The sequence below is a fragment of the Lontra canadensis genome, unplaced genomic scaffold (genome assembly GCF_010015895.1).
Source record: "Lontra canadensis isolate GAN:19392208 unplaced genomic scaffold, GSC_riverotter_1.0 scaffold88, whole genome shotgun sequence".
Lineage (NCBI taxonomy): Eukaryota > Metazoa > Chordata > Mammalia > Carnivora > Mustelidae > Lontra > Lontra canadensis.
The window spans coordinates 6,930,911-6,951,229 of record NW_022631082.1 but is presented as its reverse complement, the minus strand read 5'-3'; the positions used below and the strand labels follow the sequence as shown (position 1 = coordinate 6,951,229).

General features: G+C 58.6%; 1 protein-coding gene across 20 annotated transcripts in view; it reads left to right on the top strand.

Moving 5' to 3' along the window:
* The window catches only part of CACNA1A (calcium voltage-gated channel subunit alpha1 A), a 284,022-nt gene extending 265,327 nt beyond the window's left edge, over positions 1–18,695 (top strand). For 10 of the 20 annotated variants that reach the window (XM_032835843.1, XM_032835845.1, XM_032835844.1 and 7 more), the window contains 10 exons: positions 2,302–2,407; positions 10,921–11,028; positions 11,166–11,266; positions 12,415–12,524; positions 12,641–12,779; positions 12,939–13,052; positions 14,434–14,469; positions 15,549–15,735; positions 16,035–16,288; positions 17,061–18,695. In XM_032835843.1, coding sequence (XP_032691734.1) covers positions 2,302–2,407; positions 10,921–11,028; positions 11,166–11,266; positions 12,415–12,524; positions 12,641–12,779; positions 12,939–13,052; positions 14,434–14,469; positions 15,549–15,735; positions 16,035–16,288; positions 17,061–17,777 — 1,872 coding nt within the window. In that variant the 3' untranslated portion in view covers positions 17,778–18,695. The remainder of the gene's footprint in view (positions 1–2,301; positions 2,408–10,920; positions 11,029–11,165; positions 11,267–12,414; positions 12,525–12,640; positions 12,780–12,938; positions 13,053–14,433; positions 14,470–15,548; positions 15,736–16,034; positions 16,289–17,060) is intronic. The other 10 variants (XM_032835852.1, XM_032835853.1, XM_032835849.1 and 7 more) reach the window with 4 other exon arrangements.
* Positions 18,696–20,319: the final 1,624 nt, after the last annotated feature.

The following is a 20,319-nucleotide window of genomic DNA, read 5'->3' as shown; positions in this document are numbered from 1 at the left end:
TGATGAGTGTGTCTTGGTGTTTTGAGACTCCATTATGGCCGACACGCCGGGGGTGGGGGGGAGGGGAGCCCCCAGTCCCCTCGCACCTGGTCCCCTGGGAACCAAATTGGACACAAACATGTTTCAGAGGGAATGCCACCTCGCCTCCTTTCTGCTCACCCAGAGCAGCCTCCACACCCAGTCCCAGGCTGGGGCAGGTACCTCACAACTTGGGGGGGTGGGCTTTGGCCCCAAAAAGGCGAGGCCCTGCCCCCCATCTTTCGTATCTTGAGCCCCCAGGTCCAGCAGCACCCCTACATACACCTGAAGCTGATCTCTGACCTAGGGCCTTGGGGGACTCGAGACCTCCCAAGGGGTACCCGGAGCCTCTCCTCCCTCCACCTCTCCCTCCCCCCCAAAATTGCTTCCCAAGCCCCAACCCCTATGCCACCCATTCTCCCCCAGACACCCCAACACACCTCTCCATTGTTCCAGAGTGGTCAGGCAGGCCGCAGCTGGACCCCTGGACCGTGGCACCCTGATGCAGGCCATGCACGCTGCCTTGGCGGGGGCCTGGGGCGGGCAAGCGCCATGGCCGACCGGGGGACGGTGCATGCTGGCTGAAGGAGCAGTGGTCCTGCCGCCAGGCGGCTGGGCTGGGCCACCCCTCCAGACCCCTGTCCCGGAATCTCCCTTGGCACCCAAGGACAGATGCTCTGTTCCCTCCAGCTCATCCACGAGAAGTTCAGGGATGACCTTTAAAAATTGCCCCATCATCCCATCCACCTTGTCCCCCCCACCCTCTGTGTCTGTGAGAGTCCTCCCTCCCCTTCTGTTAATGCCGTTCCTTCCCGCCTCAAGCATCCTTCTCCCTGCAACCTCATCCCTCCTCCTCCTTCCCAGTCAAGACTGGGAAGAGGCTGTTCCACCAGCCTCTCTGACAAGCCTCTTTCAGCACCTATCCTTCCTCTAGATTTCCTTTTGTACCTTCTCTTGGTCTCTGCTTGGCTGCCCGTGCGCTTGTGGTGTGCATATGCGTGTGTGTGTGTGTGTGTGTGTGTGTGTGAGAGAGAGAGAGCGAGAGCGTGAACCCCCTTCCCTTCCCGGTCTCTGTGCAGGGCCACCAGGGGTCCATAGGCACCGTTGTGCAAATTTGAAAAGGACACCCTTTCCACAGAACATTTTGTCTGTTGGAAGATTGTTGTAATCCACCCATCTGGCAAAAACAAGATACTTCTTTGCTATCTGCTGAAAAGTTGTCATTTAAATATACAAATCCATGATTTCTAAGACGGTTAGCCCTTTGTGCAGTGCATAACCTGCACAGCTGTGCACAGCAGCCCAGTCTGTGTGTGTTTCTCTGTCTACCACCTCCCTCCCCACCCTGCCCCAATCCCTCTCTTGTGTTCTGTTCTGGGTTTGCCATCCCTCTCCCCATCTCCAGCTCTGTGTTTTCCTGCTGACGTATGTCTGAATCCCCTAGTGAGCGCCTAACTCACCCTCAACCCCCATCTCCATGCCACCTCAGCCTGGGCTGGTGCCCACCAGTCCAGCATACCTTCCTACAGTACCAAGCATGGGGGACAGAGCCCCTGCTTGGGACACGGGGAGTCTTTTCTTCCCTGGGCCACGGGAATGCCCCCTCACCCTTCCCCCTGCCATCGCACAGAGCCAAGATCTGGACATGCCCCTGAGAAACACTTCCCACGGAGCTATGAATGAGTCTCGAGATTCCGTCTGCATGCGCACCCCTGTCTGCCGTTCTGTGTGTCATGGCCTCGCTGCATGTCCGTGAGCGGCTGCCCCGTCCGTGGGGGGCCGCCTGCCTGCTGCTTCTCAGAGGAATGATGTGGTCTGTGCCCATCTGGTCTGGTCTGGGCCGAGCCGGGGGAGGAGGCGGGAGCCGGTGGCCCCCCGGCGGCTGTGGCCGGGGACCACTGTGCCTGGCTGCTGCATGATCTGCCGTGATCTGCCTTGCACTCTTTTTCTCTGGGGTCAGAATGGCGCGGAGGCGTCCAGAAGAACTCTGGGGCAGGGCAAGGAAGGGTCTGGCCAACCTGGGAAATGCCAGCTCTGGGATCCAGCATGCGGAAGAGGGAAGGGCGGGGGCTGGAGGCCTAGGAGAGCCCCAGAGCTCTCCCCGCGGGCCACAAAGGGAAACCGGAAAACAGCGCAGGGGATGGATAACCTGAGGGTGGGGAGCATCTTTAGCCACCGCCTTCAGAGTTCTTCCTGGGGCTCCCGGGGTAGTGTGGGTCTGGCTCACGGGGGGCCTGGGAGGGGTGCCTGGCAATGACTTCCCCCGCCTTTGGTTTTCTGTAGAGGCTCCTTCGCATGGATCTGCCCGTGGCGGACGACAACACCGTCCACTTCAATTCTACCCTCATGGCTCTGATCCGCACAGCCCTGGACATCAAGATCGCCAAGGGTAAGGGCAGGAGCGGGAGCAGAGAGGTAGGACAGAATGGAATTGGGGCCTGGGAGGGGAGAGCTGTGGGCAGCCAGGGATCCCACTTGCCACATGAAACCAGAGGCGCCACTGCCCCATCATGAGTGTCATCCCACTCCCCACTCATTCGGCAAGGCAAACATCCAGCGGGTGCTGCCTGAGCGGCCGGCACTGTGCTCAGTGGCTTCCGCTTCCTGTGGGAGGGGCTTCCCCCAGGAGGGTCTGAAGGAGTCACATGGACCCCTGGGAAGAAAAAGTGCTCAGGCACAGGGACCAGCAGGTACAAAGGCCCTGGGGTAGGAGGCCATCTATCCACCAATGTGTTGAACAGACTTGCCCTTTGAGCAAGGGGGTGACTGACCAGACTCACATTTGAACAGGTTCCCTCTGGCCACAGGGCAGAATTGTCTGGAAGGAGGTCACAGTGGAGGCCACTACCCCGTGAACACAGGAGTACTGCCTAGACTCAGGGGATGTGGAGTGTTCAGGTTCTGGGTATTTCTTGGGAACTGACCCGGCCAATGACCAATGGAGGAGATGAAGGAAAGAGAGGAGTCAAGGCCACCGCCAGGGGCTGAGCCCTAACCACAAAAAGGACAGAGCCGTTGTTGCCTGAGACAAGGGAAATGTAGGAGGGGTAGGTTCCGGGCTAAGGAAGGGCAGGAAGTCGGTGTCAGCCTAGAGACACACAGAAGGCAGGGGAGTCTCCAGCTTAGATGTCCTATGCGGGACACTCCCCAGGAACATTCTGAAGGAGGCAAGAGAATGAGTTTTCCTGGCTGGGCTGAAGGTTAAAAGTCAGGAGACATCAGACACTGATAGGAGACTGGACAAGCTCTCCCGGAAGATGAGTGTGAGCTGAGGGATGCCCCCAAAGACAGCCCGAGGCCACTGCAGGGTTAGAGGCAACAGAGAAGGGGTGACCAGGGAGGCGAGTGAGGGCCAGGGCAATGTGGGTTTTTGGAGGGTGTCTCCAGCATATCAGGCACTGTCCAGTAACCAAGGAAGACAAACCCGTAGATTTTGTGACAGGCAGCTCTGGGGGAGCGGTGAGGGCCCCTCCTCCCCTCCACCTGGAATGGGGTTTGGAGGCCTGACAGTAGACCCGACGTGACTTGGCAGCTGGTGGGACAGAAGGACAGAGAGAGAGGTGCACACAGGTCATCAGCGGGCACAGGGGCTGACAGAAGGCTGAGTTCCTCGTCCAGCCCTGGGCTGGAAATCAGGACACTAAAGAGAGAGGCTGAAGCCACCAGGAGGTGAAGAGGAAGGAAGACAGAACTTCAGGGACCCAGGTTCCTTCCAGGGTCCCGAGGGAAAGAGGATGAGGAGGAGCCAACGCCGGAAGTTGCTGGGGAGGTGGAAGGTTTCCAGGAGGGATGTCAGCAGCTTCCACTAGGACACTGCCCGGCAGAGGGGAGTAGGTTGAGGACAGACCTAGTTAGCCAGGAAACACGCAGGTGAAAATTCCAAGAGCAAAAAGAGCCTCCCAGTATAGCAAGAGAGAATCAGAAAGAGCAGAGATAAGGCTCAGGAGAGGACAGAAGTCGGGGGTGGGTCAGGTCCTTGTCTGGCACAGCCTGCAAATTCTTTCTTCTGCAGTAAGTCAGAGGTGAGAGGCTCAGGCCTGCCAGGCAGCTCGGTGCTCTGCAGAAGTCGGGCCCAGGTCCTGGCTGTTGTGGCTCTACGCTCCCAAGACTGTTTCTTTTTGTTTGTTTGTTTTAAGATTTTATTTATTTTTTTGAGAGAGAGATCACAAGTAGGCAGAGGGGCAGGCGGGGGTGGGGGGTGTTGGGAAGCATCCTCCCCGCTGAGCAGAGAGTCCGATGTGGAGCTCGATCCCAGGACCCTGAGACCATGACCTGAGCCAAAGACAGAGGCTTAACCCACTGAGCCACCCAGGCGCCCCAAAGACTATTTCCTTATCATTGTGAGTGAAGCTGGTCCAGGTCCCAGCCCCGGGGAAGCGAGGAATCCGAAGGGCAGGCAGCAGACTTCTAATCAGGTGGGAGAGTTATGTTCCGTGGGCTCATCTTCCCCACCTGCCCTGCCCTGTCCTCACTGTAAACCTGGGCAGATCACACCCTCTCCGAGCCTCAGCCCACTTATTAGCTAATTAGGCCATGTAAAAAACAACCACAAACATAACAGCTTAAAACACCCACTTAATAGGGTATGTGCTATGGTGAGTGCTGTGAAGTTTGTAAACGTGGAGATTCACAGACCTGTACCCCTGGGGGAAAAAATGTATATATATATATGTTTATAAAAAATAAAATTATAAAAAAAAAAAAAAAAAAAACCACCCACTTAACAGCTCTCAGTCCTGTTGGTCAGAAGTCTAGACAGGTTCAGCTGGGCTCTCCGGGATCCCACAAGGCCGAAATCAAGCTGTTGGCCAGGCTGGACTCTTCTCTGGAAGCCCTGGGGGAAAATGTACTTTCAGACTCATTCAGGTGTATTCAGTGGCCTGTGACCATCGGCCTGAGGGTCTGCTTCATTGCTGGCGTTTGGCCAGAGGTTGCACTTAGCTCCCAGGGAGGCATCTCATCTTTTGTGTACTCCAAATCTGTCTGACCTCTCCTGCCACCAGCTGGAGAAAAGACTCAGCTTTGGAAGGGCTCACCTGATTAGGTCAGGCCCACCCAGATAAGTCATGTATCTTACAGCTGGCCGACTTGGGACTTTAATTACATTTGCAGAAGCCTTTCCTGGCAGTCCCTAGACTAGCATTTGATCGAATAACTAGCGTCTTGGGGCAGAAGGCAGGGGCAGCTTCAGAATTCTGCCTGCCATGTTTCACTCACCTATTAAATGGGTCTAACTGTGCCCCCACTCTTGGTCGGCAATGCCTTTGTGATCCAGCTGCTGTTTCTCTCTGGGGACCTGTTCAGTAGTCCCAAGAGAACTCCAGACTCAGATTCAGTGATTACCTAGAAATTCTCAGAACCAAGAGGCACTATTGGACTCACAATTATGGTTTATTACAACAGAAGGATACTGGTTAAAATCTGCAAAGCAGAGGCACAGAGGTCAGGGTCCAGGAGACACCAGGTGCAGACTTCCAGGTGAGTCACGTGGGCAGCACTGATGTCCCGGCAACAGGATGTGACAACCCAGATGAAGTGTGGCCAACTGTGAAAACCCACCCAAGCCCTGGTGACCAGAGTATGCGCTGGAGATTGGCCGTGTAGGCCTGGCTGACCTTAGTTACTCAGACTCCAGCCCCTCCAGAGGTCACACTAATGGTGGGTCACATGGCCCAAGACCCCCACCACAAATCCCATTGTTGGGGTAAACTATCTCATGTGCCCAAAAGACACTTTCATCATGCCGGACACTCTAAGGACATAGAGGTGACCTCCCAGGAGCTGGTCAGAGAGCAGTCCTTTCTTTCAGAATGCCGAATTGTCCTTTATCATGAGGATAGCATCTGTGGGACTCCAGTCAGGCCAGTCTCTATGACACCCACCAGATTCCCTACATGAGGATTTCAAAGGCTCCCAGGGATATGCCTGATTTTGACTGTTGCTGTTGTCACTCATACTCCAGACGCTACTCAGTCCCCAGAGGGTCACGCCCCTGGCATCTCTGAGCCAGGGACCTCTCCCTATCCTGACTTTGGTGAGGGCACCAGGCCCTCCCAGAGCTCCACGGAGAATAACTGAGCCAGTTTCCGGGGTTAGGGAAGGTTCGCTGAGTGCTTGGGGACAACAGTTAGAACAGTGATGACAATCACAGCCTTTTCAGTTGACTTGTGTCTTAGGAGGGCTGCAAGTATAACACTTATTTTTTTCAACAGCTCCATTTACTTCTAAACACACTGAACTCCTTTCCAGCAGGCAGGGGGCAGCATGGGAGAATGGATTAACCTCCGTCATACAGATCCTCCAAAAATTGGGAGGTCATTCTTAGCTGGATACTTGGAAGAGAAAGGGCAGGTCCCTCCGCTTACCTCTGTGTCCCCTCTCTGTCCGTCCCTCTCCCTCCTCCATCTGTCCCTCCCTCCTCCCCACCCCTCCGTTCTCTGCACCCAGGAGAATCTCATCTTTGGGGAAAGTCCTTCTCTCATGTTTCTCTTTTTCCTGGATGTCGTGTCTGAACCCCTGAATTCCCCCTCCAAGGGACTCAGTCTGTGTCCTTTCATTGCCCCCCTGCCCTCCCGCTCTCCCTGGCTGTGCATTGAGGCCAGAGCCAACCACCAACCCAAACAGAAACCCAGTTAACAGATCCAAACCCCCAGCCACACACTAACACTCCAACTTCTGTGGAGAGTACACGAGAGCTATAGAAACGTGAAGCCACTGTGCACTACCAGCCCAGACAGGTGTGGGGGTTGGTGCATGGAGAAAAGATAAACCAGAGCCAACTATTACCAGACATCTCTGCACCTGTCTGGCATCCCCTATGCCCACATGGTCCTCAGTCCTGACATGCCACTGGTTGTAGGGGTACCTCAGCTTCCCAAAACGGGAATGCCACCTGCCATTGTCTTAGGGCCACAGCCCATGCTAACCCCACCCAGGGTCAGCCTGGACCCTCATTCAGGATTCCACAGGGCTCACCAGCCGAAATACCACTGTCCTGCCCTTTAATCTCCCCCAAAGACCAGACTCTCTCTGCATGTGGGATCTGCCAGAACGTCAAAGGTTCTGGGATGGGCCTCATGGGAGCTAAGTGGCTTTGACCCGGGTGCACCAGAGAGGGTGACCTCCTGGCATGTTGTTATCCACCCAGAACTGCTGGCCACGTTGGCCATGGCTCACTGAATGAGAGCATTCATTGAGTGCCTGCTGTGTGCCCAGCCCTGTCGTTGGTATGTGGGACACAGACCTGAAAGACAAATGAATCTCCACCCCTCAGGGGGCTGCAGGCAAAAAGGCGACAAACAATAAGATGATAAATTCGTGGAGTATGTAATGTGTTGGAAGGTGAGGCATGCAGGGGAAAAGATAGAGCTGGCGGGGGGTAGGGGCTGGGGATTCGGGTGGGGGGAGGGGTAAGCCCTAGATCAGCCAGGGGCGATCCTGCCCCCAAGGGTCGTTGACACTCTGGAGACATTTCTGGTTGTCACATCTGGGAGGGAGCTGGTGCCAGTGGCATCTGGGGTGTAGAGGCCGGGGATGCTGCCAAATGTCCTCCAGGGACAGACTCGGAGCCCAAAGTCACGCAAAACAGGATACAGCAGGGGAGGACCCAGGACGGTAAACCCTGGGACACAACTGGTTTGTGAGGGACTGTTGCCTGCGTCCAGGAGGACCTCCTGATCCTGCCCTCGCCCCACCCCGGATGTTAGTAATTCTGTCCCTGGAGGAGGAATAAGTCTGAAGTTCAGCCCGGAAGGGAACCCCAGGACCCCAGCAGAAGGCCACCTTGAAGTCCCCAAAGGATTCCTCCTTTGTTTAAATGTGAAATGACAATCCCGAATGGGAGACTTCCCAGTGAATTGAAGCAGAGACAGTCAGAGGTGGTGATTCTTAGCCAAGGGACAGTTCTATCCCCTAGAGGACACTTGGCAATGTCTGGGGACAGTTTGGTTGTCAGGACTTGGGGAAGGAGGTGCCCCTGGTACCGAGAACGTGGAGGCCAGAGAGGCTAGTCCCCACCCTGCAGTGCATGGGGTGACCCCCACACCCAGAATGATCCAGCCCCAGGTGTCCACGGTGCTAAATAGGTTGGGAAACCCTGCCCAGATCCCTTACCTAACCCACATGCCTAGAGCGAGCGCAACAGTCCGCACGGGCTGTTGTAACAAAATACCAGAGACAGGGCGGCTTAAACAATTTAATTTCTCACAGTTCCGGAGGCTGGAAGTCCAAGATCAAGGTGCCAGTGGGGCTGGTTCCTGGTGAGGCCTTCTTCTTAGCTTGTAGATGGCCACCTTCTTGCTGTGTCCTCGCATAGCCTGGGGTCTTTTAATTATAGGAACAGCAGTCCCCTGGGATCAGGGACCACCTTTATGACCTCATGTAACTCTAATTACCTCCTTAGAGGCCCTACCTGCAAATGCAGTGATACTGGGGATTAGAGCTCAAACATGAATTGGGGGAGGGGGACACAATTCTGTTCTCGATGGCAGGTGTGTTTTCCTTTTCTTCACAGAAACAGGAAACCTATAAGCTGGAAGGAGAAAATGACTTTTACTAGGAAATGCCACATTCTCTTTTTTCCCTCCCTGGGTCTCTGAGAAGGAGCCACACAGCCCCCCAGCACCTCAATTAGCTACAGTGGACAGCAGATAGAGCTGGTAATTCCAGCTGCTTCCCATAAGGAAAGAAAAACTATGAATTAGTGTCAAGGGTCTTGAGAGCTTAACAACAGAGGGGGTTTTCCCAAGGGTCTCCCACGATAGTCCTGAACTCCCAACTTGAGTCCTGACCCACGAATCAGCCCCACTCCCATGCAGCTTGGCGTGAGTGACCACACACCCCTGCATCACCAGTGGTGTAAAGACAGAACGGACCGTGGAGTTTTCCCTCTAGTGGGTGAGATGGGGAACAACATCATGAAGTGATTTGAAGGAATGAGAGCGAGGCAGAATGGCATCCAAGGGGATGCGGGGAGGCTGTTTCAGGGAGGGGGGTCAACTAGAAGACCTGTTTGGGTTTGGGAAGGGACCTGAAGGAGGTGAGGAAGGAAGCCACATGGATATTCGTAGAAAGAACGATCCTGGCAAAGGAAATTACCTGAGCAAAGGCCCTGAGGCAGGACCATGCCGGGCATGTGTGAGGCACAGCAAACTCAGTCTGGAACAGAGTGAGCAAGGGAGGAAGTAGGGGAAATAAGGGCAGATGGCGCAGGGCCTTGTGGGGTCAGGGTGAGGACTTGGGCAATCACAGGAGTGAGGGAACAGAACACGGAGAGCTCAGAGCAGAGGCATTGGGGGATTGGCTCCAACGGGGCCGGCGCCCTCTTGTGGTGGAGGCGGGGGAGGACACAGAGTCCTGAGCAGAGGCGCCTGCCCTTCTGCAGGCAGGTCAGTCCCGCGGGGCCTCAGTAGTCTCACTCCAGAACGAGTTCTGAGCTTTACCTGTGCACTGGTAAAAAGGCCCTTCTGGAGGATCTTTCCCAGAGTAAAGACGTGTGTGTTCGGGGGCACATGTGTGAAGGTGAGCGAAGGCTCCAGAGAGTGCCTGGTAGACGTCTATGCTTTGACCCACATCTGCTGAGAAGCTGGACCCGGGCTCCAGCGGCGGGGCAGGGGTGGCCCAGGGAAATGGAAGGGCAGGGAGGACAGACGCTGGGCAAGGAGAGGTCCACGGGGAGTGGAGGCAAAGCGGGATGTTGGGAGTGTGAGGCTAGGAGCTGGCTGCTAGAATTCCAAAACACTTCCCTGCTGGCTGGTACTGGCCCCTGCCCTTCCCCCACCTCCGGGACCTCCCCCACCCCACCCCACAGTCCAGCAACTACAGGGTTAATATTTGGCCCAACAGGGGGCCTTGTGGGCCTTGCTCTAGCTGTCCCTCCATACCTGCTGGTAAAAGTTTGGAACAGCGCCACTGTGCCCAGAGTTGGGGAGTCGGAAGCAGTAGTAGAAGGGGGGTCGAGCTGGTGTAGTGGTCAAGATGGAGGAGAACGTGCCCGTGCAACAAACAGCCCTGAGGTCTCCCACCAACCGAGATTTGCTTCCCACTCCTGTTCTCTGTCCTTCCTGGGTGGGCAGGGAGCTCTGTTCACCAGCCACCGTGACAGGGTTTTGGAAAAAGAACGCAGGAGTGCCCCCACAGGCCACTAAATCCCCTGACCCTGAAGTGGCCACTCAGCGCGCTCACGCTTTGTTGGCAAGAAGTCATCACATTGCCCCCTGGCCAAGCCCAGGGGTAGGAAGAGCCAGGCTCCTGGGCAGTCAGGCTGGACAGACCAGGAATCGCTGGCAGGGAGCCTTAATGACCTCCGTGGGCGGGGTGAGGGACCCAGGATCAGCAGTGGCTTAAGGTCACATCCGTGGGAGGGGAGACTTGGTTGAGGGAGAAACCTCCCCTATCAGGGCTGCTCTATGCAGGGCTCCCCTATCAGCCCAGCCTCTCCGAGGCTTAGCCCGGGGCTCTGCCTCGGACCCATGGACTTCTGTCGTAGTCATTCCTTGGCAGGACACTGTCCTAAGGCTGCACACATACTAGCTGCTTTGATCTTCAGATCATTCTGTGAGGTAGGTCCTACTACTGTCATCCCATTTTGCAGATGGGAAAACTGAGGCACACAATGGTAGCCTAACACCTGAGCCACGCAGTGGGTAAGTGGGAGCCAGGCTGGGACCTGCGCCTTCCAGCTCCTCCTGATGCTGCCTGTCCCCCCACCCCCAACATAGCCCCGCCACGGACCAGAGCCCACATGGTCATTTGTCCTCTGGGTCAGGCCTGCAGGGAACTGGTGACCCATGGCAAGCGGGATTCCAGGGCCTGAGTTGGCAGGAGCTGCTGGCTTTCCAGCTGCCCCTGAGTCTGGCTGACCCCCAGGCAGGCAGTCAGGGCCTCTCTGTGCCCATGTTGCAGGCGGAGCTGACAAACAGCAGATGGACGCTGAGCTGAGGAAAGAGATGATGGCCATCTGGCCCAACCTGTCCCAGAAGACACTGGACCTGCTGGTCACCCCCCACAAGTGTAAGAGCCGCACCTGGCCTGGCCCCAGGCTCTGCCCTGCCAGGGTGGGAGGGGGCAGGGAGAGAGGAGGCTGGAGCAGCGGCTAGGCTGGCACACACAGGGCCCCCACCCACGGTGACCTCACCCTGTGCCCCCAGCCACAGACCTGACCGTGGGCAAGATCTACGCGGCCATGATGATCATGGAGTACTACCGGCAGAGCAAGGCCAAGAAGCTGCAGGCCCTGCGCGAGGAGCAGGTACGGCCCTGGGCCCTGGCACCCTCCCCGCTGGTGCTCTTTCCCCTGCGGGCCCCACAGTGACAAACCAGAGCAGCGGGGCATGGCCAGGACACAGGACAGGTCACCAGAAAGTAGGGCCAGGCCGAGGAGGCGGCCCGGATGAATTCATCTGTTCCGCCAACACTTATTGGGCACCTACTGTGTGCCAGACACTGTTCTCAGGCCTGGGGCAGGGGTACAGCTGTGAGCAAAACAGACCAGAATCACTGCAGAGCGGACATTCCAACAATAATAAGTGACTAACATGGCAGGGAACAGTAAGTGCCCTAAGAAGGCATGCTGGGGGGGAGGGGCGCAGTCTGAAACCGGTGATCAGGGAGGCTGCCTGGAGGAGGTGATGTCGGGCAGAGACCCAAAGGAAAAGAAGAGGGAGAAAGCCACGCGGATGTCTGAGGGAAGAGCGCTCCAGGCAGAGGGAACAGCAGGGCGGAGGTCCTGTGGCAAGGCTTTTGAGTTTGGAGAAGAGCAATGCGGCCAATATGGCTGAACACAGCGAGCAAGAGGGGCGGCAAGGGGGCGCCCGGTGGCTCAGTCGGTGAAGTATCTGACTCGTGATCTCAGCTCAGGTCTTGAACTCCGGGCCGTGAGTTCAAAAGAAGAATGGAGACAAGGGTGGGAAGGTGAGAGGGCAGGCTGTGGAGAGCCTTGGGGAAGCTTGAATGTTTGGTCCGGGTCTGATGGGAGGCCCCGCCCTCGGAGGAGAGACGTGACCACACTCAGGTGGTCGCTGGTGCCCTCTGGTGTCCGGGGTGGGTTAGGGCTGGAGCGGGGAGCCAGGGGAGGTGAATGGCACGGTCCAGGCGAGGCCATAGGGCCAGAGCTGGGTGAGAAGTGATCCTGTTCTGCACGGCCTTGCAGGGAGGAGTCTAGTGGACTGGCTGATGGAGCGAACCTGAGTGTGAGAGAGAGAGAGAGAGAGAGAGAGAGTGTGTGTGTGTGTGTTGGGGGTGTCAAGAATGACTGCGCTGGGGGGCTGGGGCTGCAGGGGGAAGCATTGAGTGTCCTCTGCACAGCTGGCCAGACCCGGAGCCTCGAACACCCTCCCCAGGCTGCTCACTGCCCCGCCTGTCCACCCTGTACCCACACACTGTTCTCTGCCTCTCCAGAACCGGACACCACTCATGTTCCAGCGCATGGAGCCCCCGTCTCCAACCCAGGAGGGGGGCCCCAGCCAGAACGCCCTCCCCTCCTCCCAGCTGGACCCAGGTGGAGGCCTGTGAGTGTGGCTGTGGCCAGGAGGTGGGGATGGAAGAGCAGGGGGGCACCCTTCCCCGGTGCAGACGCCCCTGGAGTGCCCACGGCCACCCTGTCCTCTGTCCCCCCCCCACACAGGATGGCTCATGAAAGCAGCATCAAGGAGAGCCCATCCTGGGTGACCCAGCGAGCCCAGGAGATGTTCCAGAAGACAGGAACATGGAGCCCAGAGCGGGGGCCTCCCACCGATATGCCCAACAGCCAGCCCAACTCCCAGGTGCCTCTGTCCCCGCCACGGCCTCCCAGCTCCCAGGCCTAGGCAGCCCAGGAGGGAAGGGTGTGGGCCCCACAGCCGCAGCCGCACACCCACCGGGCCACCCCTGGGGCCCGATGGTCGTGCCAGGAACTCACCTGGCCTCGCCCTCATGCCCCACAGTGTGTAGAGTTGCGAGAGATGGGCAGAGATGGCTACTCGGACAGCGAGCACTACCTCCCCATGGAAGGCCAGGCCCGGGCTGCCTCCATGCCTCGCCTCCCTGCAGAGAACCAGGTGAGGGCTTTCACCCACCACCCTGGGGCTGGACTCGGGCCCCTGGGGTCCAACACACAGCCCAGGGCATCTCTTTCCTCTGGGACCCGGGCTTGGTGGGGGGGCCCACCTGTGCTCTCCGCAACAGGGGTCAGGCCCACCCTGGAGTGCCCAGGCGGCCTGGCCCTCCGAGCTCCTCTCTGATGGAGAGCAGAGAAGGGAAGGGGCTCCCCTGGAGCAGGACACAGTCGTCACTGCCAAGTGCTTTCCAGCTATCCAGGTTGGAGGGGCCAAGGCAAGGGAATGTGGAGGTCATGTGGGGGTGTTGCGGGGAGGTGGTGTGTCGGGGCTGGGTGAGCTGCAGTCATGAATACGCGCGCGCGCGCACTCACATACACACACACACACCATGTACACATGTGCTCATACTGCACACACAAACACACACGCATGCACATAGGTCTGCTATCAGGAATTTGGCAGGTCCTAGGACCGGGTAGCAGAGTCTGGGGTGGGCCAGGAGGCAGCCGGGGTTTGTATTTCCTGTCTGGTCTTCGTGGGGGCCAGTGGGGGAAACAAGGGCATATGCCTGGTGTGTGTCTGTGTGTGGCTGGCTGCTTTGCCCAGCTGCAGAGGCCACTTGGTTAGTGGGGCGGGTTGCGGGGGGAGGGTGGTGTGGGGAGATGCGTGATCCCGCTGCCCCAGGCTTGCAGGGACAGAGGGGCCAGAAGCCAGAAGCATGGCTGGCTGCCCGCCCATCCTGAGAGGCACGGTGGCATGTGGGGCTGGGGCGGGCTTCCCGTGTGCTGTGCCGTGGTGTCTGCACGGGGGGTCAGCGGTGGGGGGAGGCTGTGCTGTGCCTGGCGGGGCCAGGGTGGCTCAGGGACCTGGCTGGCCTCTGGCTGCAGAGAACCTGGGTCGGGGGGCACCTAGCTGCATGTGGCTGCCAGCCCCCCTACCCCGTCCACCCCCAGGACAGAGTCGCTGGGCCCCAGGAGAGGGTCGGGACAAGCCAGCTGACGGCCGCCCCCTCCCCAAGCTTTGAGTGTCAGCCGGAGCCAGGGCTGGGGCGCATTGCATGAAGCAGAGCCCAGGGCCAGGGGCCTGTGGCCACGCCATCCCATCTGTCGGTCTCGTGCCTCTGCCATCTGTCTGTCTGTGGTGTCTCCTGTCTGTCTCCTCTGTGCCCGTGGGAGGCTGGCCAGCCGGGCCTGGGATCACCCACGCACCAGGGACTTTAACCTCTTTCCCTGCTTCCCTTGCTCCCCTCCCCCACACTGCCCAGGTTTCTCTCCCCAACCCTGGCATCTCCATGTACCACCTCTCCCTCTCCCTCTTGGCTTTTATATTTATTTTCTTCTTTCTGTTTTTCTGTGTGCACCATCCCGTGGGGCTGTGACAGAGGAGAAGGGGCCGGCCACGTGGGAATAACCTCAGTGTATGTACCTCACCGCCCGCCTCCCAGCTGGGCTCCGGCCCCCTCTTCCCGCCCACCCCCCCTCGTGGGAGTCCTGTCATCTCTCCACCCCTTGGACCCCGCCCTTTCGTTGCAGACTGCACCCCCCTCGCCCATGAAGCCCCGTCCTTGTGTGTTGTGTCCTCTGTGTGCCCTGCCGGGGGGGCGGGGTCTGCCCCCCACCCCTCCCCCATCTTCACCCCAAGCCCTCAAGCCAGGAGGTGCCATCTTTCCAAGAAACCTGATCCGCAGCCCCACCGGGACCACGCCTTTTCAGAGGCTCTCGTTCCCCTGACGCACCCCTGACCCTCTGGTGCGGAAGCCTCATGTCCCGTAAAACCAAAGTGCCACTGACTACTCAGCTGGGCCAGCCCCGGGTGCCATCCTCCTCCTCTCCTCTCCCAGCAGCAGAGAACCACAGGCCCCTCTCCGGGGCCTGACCTGGGAGGTGCAGCTCCCACAGGCTCCCAGACTGCAGGCCAAGAAGAGCGGGTCGCCCCAGGGCCTCAGATGCCAGGGCAGCCCCTCCAGGGCAGACTACAGGACCCAGACTTGGGGGACCAGGAAAGACCGGTCCCAGCTCACCCAAGGAAGGACAGTGAGCTGGGATTCTTGGTGCCCGGCCCTGGGCGCATAGGAGGCCTGACCACTGCCGCCCCCCTGCCCTGCCGTGGCAGGAGAGTAGGCAGGATTGAGGGCAGGGCCCTGCTGCCCCGCGGCCCTGGGGGACACTCTGGATGGGAGAAGCTGTCCCCTTCAGCTCACCTATGTGTCTCTGGCTGAATGGCCAGGGCTGGGTGGTGGTGCCTCCGGGGGTGGTCTTGAGAAGCAACAGAAGGGGATCGGACGGGACGGGGCCTCCCGGCAGGAGCCCAGCATGGGCCTGGGAGGAGGCAGAGGCATCCTGGGATCCCGGTGGATCGGAAGCCGAGCCCCATGGCCCGCTCGGACTCTGCCCCGGGGGGTCACACCTGGTCACTGAGGGCTAATGGGGCAGAACAGACTGGGACCACTTCGTGCAGGCTGCTGACCCTGGCCTGCTGGCCTGTCCACCCTCCCAGACTATCTCAGACACCAGCCCCATGAAGCGCTCAGCCTCCGTGCTGGGCCCCAAGGCCCGGCGCCTGGACGACTACTCCCTGGAGAGGGTGCCACCTGAGGAGAACCAGCGGCACCATCAGCGGCGCCGGGACCGCGGCCACCGAGCCTCTGAGCGCTCCCTGGGCCGATACACAGACGTGGACACAGGTGGGCTGCCCTGTGGGCCCCAGGAGACAGAGGAGGGCAGGAGAGGAAGATAGGGCAGAGCAGGGCAAACATGGAGAGAGAAGAGGAGAGGCCTGGGCGTGGAACAGGACTATCAGGGGACAGGACCAAGGGCCAGGGGCTGCTTAGAGCCTGGGGACCAAACAGACCTCCTTGGTCCAAGAGAAGAGGCCCCTTTCTAGAGCCCCAACCCCCCCCAGGTGACCTCCTGGGTGCACATCTCACCCACTCCTCCTTCACGGCCATCTGTTTGTCTGACCCCCACCCCAACTCCGGCCCAGGCTTGGGGACAGACCTGAGCATGACCACCCAGTCTGGCGACCTGCCATCTAAGGAGCGAGACCAGGAGCGGGGCCGGCCCAAGGACCGAAGGCACCGGCAGCACCGCCACCACCGCCACCACCACCCGCACCCCCCACCCTCCGAGAAGGAGCGCTACACCCAGGAGCCGCCTGACCACAGCCGGGCACGGGCCCGGGACCAGCGCTGGTCCCGCTCGCCCAGCGAGGGCCGTGAACACATAGCGCACCGGCAGGTGGGTGTGGCACTGGGCGCCCCGGACCTGAACCCCTGGGAGACCAGTGTGGGGGCGGGGGGCACACCATAAGAGCCCCTCGAGGCAGGGTCCTCTCTCCCCACTGTGACCTCCAACCCTGCCCACCATTGGGGTCCCCAAGCTCCTGGGGAGGGGGAGAAGCCCAGCAGGGGTAGGCACTGGCTCCCCACTCTGCCCCCCCAGCCCCCCTGCCCGCCCGCTGCCCCCTCCCCTGCCCCGCAGCTGCTTCCTCTTTGGTTGTGGATCACGTTTGAGTTTCTGGCCAGCGCCGTCCCTACGGCTCATGCCCCTGCTGGCTGCCTGCTGCCTTTTGCTTTCCTTTAACCCGGCTTCCGTTTTTGTTTCGATTATGATTTCTGTCCTCTGGACGCCTGTGAGTAATTTTTGAAACTTCTGCTATTTAACCCCGAAACTTACAAAACTCCATTTCTCATTTCTCTTTTCACTTTGTTGTGTTGGTTTTCGACTTCCCCTCCCTCCTTGTCTCTGACTCCTCCTCCCCTCCTCCTCCTCCCCCTCCTCCTCCTCCTTCACCTCCTCCTCCCTGTGGCTGTTGCTTTTCTCCTTTTTTTCCATTCAAATGTCCTGTGTCCCCCTCTCCTCCTCCCCCTCCCCCGTCCCTCCTCCGTCCCCTTTGGTATTCCTTTGCCCCACCCTCTCTCCCGCCCGTCCTCTGTGTCTCCTCCGTCTCCTTCTGGTTGATTTTGTTGTATCTTTTTTTTTGATTTCCTTTGTTTCAATTTTCGTGTAGGGCAGTAGTTCCGTAAGTGGAAGCCCAGCCCCCTCAACATCTGGTACCAGCACTCCGCGGCGCGGACGCCGCCAGCTCCCCCAGACCCCCTCCACCCCCCGGCCACACGTGTCCTATTCCCCCGTGATCCGTAAGGCCGGCGGCTCGGGGCCCCCGCAGCAGCAGCAGCAGCCACAGCAGCAGCAGCCGGCGGCGCGGCCGGGCCGGGCGGCCCCCAGCGGCCCGCGGAGGTACCCGGGCCCCGCGGCCGAGCCTCTGGCCGGGGAGCGGCCGCCCGCGGGGGGCCACGGCAGCAGCCGCTCGCCCGCGATGGAGCGGCGGGTCCCGGGCCCGGCCCGGAGCGAGTCCCCCAGGGCGTGTCGCCACGGCGGGGCGCGGTGGCCGGCGTCCGGCGCGCACGCGTCCGAGGGGCCCCCAGGTCCCCGGCACCACGGTTACTACCGGGGCTCCGACTACGACGAGGCCGATGGCCCGGGCGGCGTTGGCGGGGAGGAGCCCCGGGCCGGGGCTTACGACGCGCCACCCCCTGCGCGACACGCGTGCTCGCCCAGGACTCCCCGGGCCCCAGGCCCGGCCTGCGCCTCGCCTTCCCGGCACGGCCGGCGACTCCCCAACGGCTACTACTTGGCCCACGGACTGGCCAGGCCCCGCGGGCCGGGCTCCAGGAAAGGCCTGCACGAAGCCTACAGCGAGACCGACGACGACGACTGGTGCTAAGCCCGGGCGAGGTGGCACCCGCGCCCGCCCGGCCCCCCCCCCACGCACCCCACGCACACGCCCCACGGGGAGGAGCCGCGCACAGGCCGCGGGGCCACCTCGCTGCCACCTGCCCAGCACACAGGGGAGGCCCGGGAGGGGCCCAGGAGAGGACCTGCCGGACGACCCCGGGCTCTGGAGGGAGTCCCCAGGACCCGGACACACCAGGGTGTCCCGCAAAGACCCTCGGCCAGAAAAGCCGCTCCTGGGCGGTGATGCGCCCCCCACCCAACCCCGAACCTCCCCCGCACGACGGGGGCGCTCGGGGGGGGGGGCAGACAAACCACACAGCCAAGGGATTCGAATTAACTCAGCCATTTTTGGAGAACCTTGGGGAAAATGGAAATAAAAAAAAAAAAAAAAAAAAAAAAAAACAAAAACATTTTTAAAAGAAAAAAAGGGGAGAAAAAAAATCGCTTCTATTGATGAGTTTTATCATCTCAATCGAATCTTTCCTTTCCCTGGTGAACGCGAGCTGGTGGCCCGTGTGGCGGAGAAGCCGGAAGTGAAGCTGAAACCCAGCGTCCCACACAGACCTCCACCAGACACTCATACCCCACACACGTTCTCAGACACACACAGGAGTGCTTGCTGGTTATACCAAACCCTACTATTACTGCCTGCAGAAATCAATTTAAAACAATAAACAATTTTAAAAAGGACAAAAAAATTAATGATTGAGGAAAGAAGCATTTTTTCTGACATTTGGTCCTGCTTGAAATAACAAAAGAAAAAGAAAAAAAAAAAAACCACCACCACCGATTTCCTTTGCTTCTTTTTTCCTTTTTCCTAACTTGTTTGAAAACTGTGGGCTTGGGACTGTGAATTACTGCATGACATTCAAAAAGAAAAAAAAAATAAAAAAGTTGAATCAAAGGGCTTTTGATTGCACTGGTCTTTATCCCTCTGCAAAGCGCTCCCCAGGTCTCTTTGGGGGAATGGTAGAAGGAGGCCCTTTGAACGTGTTCGAAAGTAGCCAAGGAAGCTGTGACTCTCTAGGCATCCAGTCTTGGCGATGTCTGGGTGTTGCTCCAGAGCCAACAAAGAACAAGGCAGGCAGGCTCTGTGCCTCACCGCACTTAGCCGCCAGAGCTCTAGAAATCCTGGCTACCTTAACAAGCCCAGGAAGGCCAAGGCCAAAAGCCAGGTCTTTGCCAGCTGTCCTGGCTGGAAGTTAGAGCGGTGCCCCCCACTGCCACCCCACGCCTCCACCCTCAGGCATCCAGGTCTCCCGCCATCTGCCTGCCGAACAGGTTCTACCTAAAAGTAACCATTCTGGAAGATCAACCATCCCACATGACCATCCTGCATGACTGGGCCAGTGGGACCCCAGGGAGCACCCGTGAGGTCCCAAACATTAGCAGAACTCCTATGGGAAACACCCTGGCAGTGGGGAGTCCTAGAGCTCAGTCAAAGCAGCCCACCCATGGGTGGGAATGGATGGTCATGGCCAGCTCAAGATGCCAGCAGTGTAGCAGACGTATAGGGGGAGGTGGGGTGCTTACAGAAGGGACTGACATCCTACCCTCCATCCCCCTTCCATCCCACCCGGGGCACCTGCCTTTACCCTCCCACTCCAGACTTATGGAAGCTGACCCCACAGATGGAGATGGTAGAAGACCCCCTCCCTGACCCCCATCCTCAGGGCCTCACCTCCCTGCCTATTCTGTGAATGCCTCTGTGAATATGGCCAAGAGCTACAAAACTGCAGTCAGTGAGGTTTGGAGATGAGAGGGCTGTGTTGATTCAGGTGAGCAAAAGTCCCGTTATAACCCCTTGTTCAAGTTGAGCTAAGAGGCCTTTCTTTGGAGCACCTCCCTAGAGAGGGTTTCAGAGAACCCCACAAAATCTATAGACACAGAGATGGGGGAGGTCCTCGGGGAACATCTGGGTAACAGAAGAAGGAAAATCAGAGGCCAGGCAGCGGGAGACTAACCACAGACATCTACCACACCCTGTTTGGGGCAGTCACTGGACCTGAGGAGCTTGGCCCTGCTACCCTCCCTAGAATCACTCCCAGCTCAGCTCCAGCCTCACTGACTGTGTGACCTTAGGAAAGTGACTTAACCTCTCTGTGCCTCTGTTGTTCCATCTATAAAACAGAAATAATAATAATAAGACTATGACCATTAAATGCATTAGTCTATATCAGCTGCCAGCAAACTTTGCCTTAAAGGATCAAAGAGTAATATTTTCAGCTCTGTGACCCAGACAGTCTCTGTTGCAACTCTTCAACTCTGCCGTTGTACCAGGAAAGCAGCCAGAGATAATATGTTAATAAGTGAATGTGGCTGTGTTCCAATAAAACTTTATTTATAAACAAAAGCAGTGGGCCAAATTGGGCCCTTGTCCCACATCTGACATTCCCAAACTTTCTGGTATCAGCGCCTCTTTACATCCTTTTTTTTAAGATTTTATTTATTTATTTATTTGAGAGAGAGAGAGCAGGGGGAGGAGCAGAGGGAGAGGGACAAGCTGACTGACTCCACGCTGAGCTTGCAGC